Genomic DNA, 6,311 nt, shown 5'->3' with positions numbered 1-6,311 from the left:
AATTCGAGTTGCATCGCGCGACGCCATTCCGGGTATTTTGAAGCTTCAGTGACAGAGGAGGGTTCATCGGGAGGGACACGAGAGGTGAGGAGGGCGTGAGGAGGCGGCCAGGCAACGGTACCGTCGGTTCGGACTTTGGAAAAATGGAGGTGGGATTTGGATCAGGTGTGCATAGAGTGAGGGCGGGAAATAGGGGAAGAGGAGACGACGGAAGACGCGGGAAGTACAGGCTCACAAGGTGGAGATGAGGGCAGTGGTAAGAGGGGAGAAGTAGGTCGAGCTGGTGAGGTATGAGGAGGAGGGGAAGGTGCAGTGAAATCAGGGGAGGAAGGAGTGATAGGATTGGGATTGGCAGTGGGAGAGGGTTGTAAAAGGACAGTAGAGGAGGGCAAAAGAGTAGGTGATGAAGGAGAGGGGAGGCATGGGAGGGATTGAAAGGGAAAAATAGTTTCATCAAACAAAACATCTCGGGAGACATACATACGAGAGGTAGGGAGATGGTAGCATAAATAGCCATGGTGATAAGGGTTGTAACCAAGAAAGACACAAGGAAGAGATCGATAGTCCATTTTTTTCCGATTATAGGGACAAAGATTAGGCCAATAGAGACAGCCAAAAGTTTTCAAGAATTTGTAATTGGGCTGACAGTTCCACAATTTTTCAAAGGGCGATTTGTGATCTAACACCGCGGTGGGTAAGCGATTAATTAGGTAGGCAGCAGTAATGAAGGCATCAGACCAATATTTCTGAGGAGAGAAGGAATGGGCAAGAAGGACAAGACCGGTTTCCACAGTGTGGCGATGTTTCCTCTCCACGGAACCATTTTGAGAGTGAGCATAAGGACAAGCCAAGCGATGTGAAATACCAAGAGACTGTAAGACAGTATGAAGAGAACGGAATTCACCACCCCAATCAGATTGTAGGGCACGAATTTTGGTATGAAGTAAATTTTCAACTTGAGATTTGAAGGATAAAAATATTTTGACGACATCGGATTTACATTGTAAAGGAAAAACCCACGTAAACCGACTGAAATCATCAACAAAAGAGAGGTAGTAGCGAAAACCACCCCTAGACACAGAGGGGGCAGGACCCCATACATCAGCAAATAAAAGTTGGAGAGGAGCAGTCGTCCAAGACAGAGAGGATGAATACGGAAGTTGATGAAGTTTGGCCTGACAGCAGGAAGAGCATAACCCGGGTTGAGGAGAACGCGTAACTGGAAGTGAGAGCTTGGAGATGATGCGGTAGACCAATTGCATGGAGGGATGACCCAAACGAGCGTGTCATTGAGAGGGAGAGACTCGAGACCCAGTATGAGCTTGATAAGAAGTGGCGGGAGGGAAGACATGTAGGCCTTGACTAGTAGGTCCGCGCAGAAGAATTTTCTGGGTAAGACAATCCTTCACAAAGAAACAAGATGAATGAAATTCAAAAAATACAGAATTATCTTCACAAAATTTTTTAACAGAAATTAAATTCTTAGAAATAGACGGAACATGATAAAGTTGAGGGAGGAGAAAAGTGCCAGAATTGGATGGAAGAACCGAGCTGCCAATGTGATGAATAGGGAGAAATTTACCATCACCAACGCGAACTTGATCTTCGCCTTTATACTCCGTAGGATTGATAGATAAATTGGAAAAGTTATGAGTAAAGTGATGAGTCGAGGCCGAGTCAGGATACCAGTTGTGATCAACAGGAGGAGTAGAAGCATGGGAGGGAGGAGTGGGAGAAAAAGGGGCAGAAGTAAGGTAGACCGCTAAGGAAGGAGGTGGGGCCGCCTGATATAAATGATCAAAGCGGTGGTAGCAGTGTAGGGCCAGATGACCTAGACGGTGACAAATTTGACAAGGGGGACGATGGGGGGAAAAGGGGGAAGACGGGGCACGACCGCCAGAGCGATCACGCCCACGGGTGCGGGAGCCCCCTCAGCCACGAGAGTCGTGTCGATCGAAACCCCTACCTCTGGCGTTGGGGTTAGACGGGAGAGACACAGCGGCGTTCGCCAAAAATTCAAGGGAGGCCGGGAGGAGAGTTTGGTGATGGAGGAGGAGGGATTCGTGGCTAAGGAGATGGTCGTAGACCTGGGAAGGCGAAAGGGGATCCAAACAGGTTGTGAGGAAGGTTACAACGGAATCAAAATCGGTTTTGAGACCAGCCAGCAGGTAGGTGATGAAATCCGAGGAGGAGAGGACCTTGCCGGCCGCCACGAGCGTGTCTCGAAGGAGTTTGGCTTTCTGATAATAGTCAGTGATGGAATCCAACCCTTTTTTCAGGGTCGTGAGTTGATATTGTAGGTGCATCACGTGAGCCTTGGATTTGGAGGTGAAGAGATTTTCAAGGATGAGCCAGATATCTCGGGAGGTGGAGGCTTCGACGACATGGGCGATTAGGGGCTCAAAAAGGGAAGAAATGAGGACGGACATGAGGGCTTGATCGTGTTGTTTCCGAATGGAATAAGAGGAAGGGTGGTCGGCGGTAGAATCAGCGAGAGCTTTGGGGGCAACAACGGAACCATCAATGTAGCCAAAAACGTTCTGACTGTGGAGGTAAGGCATGAGCTGAGCCTTCCACAACAGGTAATTTTCGTGGTTGAGTTTGACAGTGAGGAAATGGGAGGGGGACGGGAGGGAGAATGTGAGGAGATTTGGGGATTCAGCCAAGGGTGACGATGGACATGAGTCCTTACACGGCTCTGGATACCATGTTGAAAGAGATGAAGATACGATGGATCAATTGATAAAATTGTTTCCCCCTTCTTTAAATCTGATTATAAGATGATATATTTATACAATACAGAGAGTACTCTAGACTCTTCTGGAGTACATTACATATGATACGGTATTCTAGACTTTTCTGGAATGCATGGGTCGTTGACACCTTCGGGATTCTTCTGGAGGAGTTGCTGAGGTGGAGAGCTGAGTTGGCCTGGTGCTGCCGAGGTGGAAGTCTTCCTTTTGCAAATAAAGTCCCTAGATGATCTTCGAACCATTCCTTGAATAAAACTGCAGGCACTTTAATGATCAACTGCGGTGGAGGTGGCGACGGTATGTGGGAATCAGATGATAACTTCATAAAAATCGGCCAGAACAGTCAAGTCAGAGAGTACAGAGATAAATGGGGCCAGCAAATGAATTCCCTCCGGTTCTTCCCTGACCAGAACAAGAACTGCTACACCTTACCTGCCAAAACCAAGGAGAAATACCTCATTCAGGCTGGGTTCTTTTATGGAAGCTACGATGGGAAATTCACGCCTCCCACCTTTGATCTCCAGTTCGATGGGCATCACTGGGCGACTGTGTATACCACGAGGGAATCTCCGTCCTTCAAAGAAGCCATTGTCTTTGCCAAACGGGAAAATATCAGCGTCTGCGTCGCTCGAACACTTGCATATAATCAAATCCCCTTCATCTCCACTCTCGTACTGGTATACCTCCCTTCCTCTCTTCCGTACAAACGCCTTGGTGGCGGCAATGCCTTGGTACTGGAGAACAGAGTCAATTTTGGATTCCCAAATAATATCTGGTCAGCACCGGCAAATTTCTCTGTAACTATTAGTTGATTAAGATTGTTTTTTCAGGCTAATACAGACTTGGCTGCATGAATATGAAATAAGTGATGAATCGTAGATTTTGCAGGTTTCCAGGAGATATCTACTCAAGACTATGGTTCCTCGGCGTGTCACCGTTTTACAAAAACGTGACAGCCCCAGAGCCAAGGAATCTAGGAGGATAGGAGGACCAGCCTCTGTCCTCGGTGATGACTTCCACCATTGAAGCACCCAACCCGTCAGAATCTATGATTTTGTGCTTCATCCTAGACGAGAAGAATCGGTTAGTTTGTGTAAACCTCTACTTCACGGAAGCAAAGGCGTCGAGGAAGAAGACAATGTTCGACGTATACATCAACGGGGAGAATATGAACCTGGACCTTTTTCTTTAGTACGAAATGGGCACAGAAATCCCTCTCAGTCTGGTCACAATGACTTCTTTATTCAATCTGACACTTACTCCTAGAGAAGGATCGACTCTTCCTCCAACCATAAGTGGGCTGGAATTGTTCTCTGTGATTGAAGAACTGGCATGTTGAAGATCATGCCAAAACAGAACACTGCACTGTTTAGGCCATTCAATTACAGAGGATTATGCTCCACAATTACAGGAGCTAATCAAGCTCCATCATACCTATTTTGTACAAATCACAATCCTCTGTAATCAATTGTAATCTTTGTAATTGATATACATACAACTATAAATACATAGCAGAACTCACCCGAGTGTGTGGTGAATTTTTCCAATCTTCTCATGGTATCAGAGCTTTCTTGGATTAACATCCCTCTACCTTCAATGGCGTCAAATTTCTCCTCTGATCTCCTCCCATTCAACACCTTGATCCACATGATCACTATCAAGCTCTCCTCTTCAAATTATCTTCTCTGGAAGAGCCAATTTCTCCCTCTTCTTGACAGTCAAGGTCTGCTGAACCATGTGGATGGCACTCTTGCGCCACCACCGCCGTTTGAGCCCTCCACTTCATCAACGCCAAACCCAAAATTTCTGGCATGGAAGGCGACAGACCAACGCCTCCTTAGCCTCCTGCTATCTTCTCTGTCAGAAGAGGCCATGGCCGAAGCCGTTGGTCTGACCACCGCTCAGGAGGTGTGGAGTGCCCTTGAAAACTCCTTCAGCCACCGATCAAAAGCTCGGGAGATTCGCCTCAAGGACGATCTCCAACTAATGAAACGCGGAAATCGACCAGTCTCCGCCTACGCTCGAGCTTTCAAAGCTCTGTGCGATCAGCTTAATGCTATTGGACGACCAGTTGACGAAATCGACAAAGTCCACTGGTTTCTTCGCGGTCTTGGCCCAGATTTCTCCAGCTTCTCCACCGCCCAGATGGCGCAAACACCTCTCCCCTGTTTTTCCGATTTGGTTTCGAAGGCCGAAAGCTTCGAACTATTTCAGACGTCGTTGGACAGCCCGATGCCCCCTACTGCCGCATTCATGGCAAATCAGTCCTCCTCTCGATTCGGCACATCTTCTCGCCCAAATCGCGGCCGCGACAACTATCACGGCCGGAACTCTGGAAATGGTTCACGAAACTCCTCCAGCCATGGCCACCACGGCGATTTCTCGGCCAGCCATGGTCGTTCCAACTCGAATCATCGTCGCCGACCGCCGAGATGTCAGATCTGTCGTCAGGACGGCCACTTTGCCGATCGGTGTCGCCAAAGGTACTCCTCGCAGGAGCAGTCGGCGCAGCTCGCCGAAAATTTTGGTTCGACGCTCTCCCTGTCCGAACCAAATGCGTCTTCTGACTGGTTCGTGGACACGGGTGCGTCAACCCACATGACCCCTTCTCCCTCCACGCTGGACCAGTCTGTCTCCTACACTGGTAAGGATCGGGTTATTGTAGGGAATGGGGCGTCCCTACCAATTACCCGTACAGGTCATCTCTCCCATTCCCCAAACCTCAAACTCTTAAATGTCTTAGTCGTTCCCCACCTTACCAAAAATCTCTTATCTATTAGTAAATTGACTAATGATTATCCTTTATCTGTTACATTTACTAATAATTTTTTTACTGTTCAGAATCGTCAAACGGGAAAGGTGGTGGCAACCGGTAGACGTGATGGAGGTCTATATGTGCTAGAGCGTGGCAACTCTGCCTTCCTTTCAGTGTTGCACAATAAAATTCTCCATGCCTCGTATGAATTATGGCATGCTCGTCTAGGTCATGTGCATCATTCTGTCATTTCTTTATTAAATCAAAAAGGTCAACTTTTTCTTACGTCTTTATTACCCTCTCCTAAATTATGTGACACGTGCCAACTTTCCAAAAGTCATCGTTTACCGTTTTCTCGAAACGAAAAACGATCCTCTCATGTGTTAGAGTTAATTCACTGCGATATATGGGGTCCGTCTCCAGTAACATCAAACTTGGGGTTTGTCTATTATGTCTTATTTGTTGATGATTTTTCTCGCTTTACTTGGCTTTATCCATTGAAATTGAAATCTGACTTTTATGATATTTTTCTTCAATTTCAAAAATTTGTGGAAAATCAACACTCTGCTCGTATTAAAATTTTCCAAAGTGATGGTGGTGCTGAATTTACAAGCAATTTTTTTAAAAATCACCTTCGTCAATCTGGTATTCATCATCAATTATCTTGTCCTTATACCCCTGCTCAAAACGGTCGTGCTGAACACAAACATCGTCATGTCACTGAAACTGGTCTGGCTCTGCTTTTTCATTCTCACATCTCTACTCGGTATTGGGTTGCTGCTTTTAGCACTGCTGCCTACATC

The 6,311-nt window shown here is 46.9% G+C and overlaps 1 protein-coding gene across 1 annotated transcript; it reads left to right on the top strand.

Moving 5' to 3' along the window:
• The first annotated feature begins 3,022 nt into the window (after nt 1–3,022).
• On the top strand, nt 3,023–3,607 carry LOC137943107 (uncharacterized protein At1g24485-like). The gene is made up of 2 exons (XM_068788803.1): nt 3,023–3,484; nt 3,584–3,607. The coding sequence occupies exons 1-2, from the start codon at nt 3,023–3,025 to the stop codon at nt 3,605–3,607; spliced, it is 486 nt and encodes a 161-aa protein (XP_068644904.1).
• Nucleotides 3,608–6,311: the final 2,704 nt, after the last annotated feature.

The sequence above is a fragment of the Aristolochia californica genome, unplaced genomic scaffold (assembly GCF_029961685.1).
Source record: "Aristolochia californica isolate CCGP_79_NKW_82.1479 unplaced genomic scaffold, dmAriCali1.0.hap1 SCAF_10, whole genome shotgun sequence".
Classification (NCBI taxonomy): domain Eukaryota; kingdom Viridiplantae; phylum Streptophyta; class Magnoliopsida; order Piperales; family Aristolochiaceae; genus Aristolochia; species Aristolochia californica.
Note: the sequence above shows the minus strand (reverse complement) of the source record. Positions and strands in the feature narration are given on the sequence as shown.

Bases quoted from the DNA above. Each gene is read 5' to 3' on its own strand.
- LOC137943107 (XM_068788803.1), top strand. From the start codon at position 3,023: ATGATCAACTGCGGTGGAGGTGGCGACGGTATGTGGGAATCAGATGAT. The intron at 3,485-3,583 runs GTACTGGAGAAC...TTGTTTTTTCAG, and splicing joins TTGGTGGCGGCAATGCCTTG to GCTAATACAGACTTGGCTGC.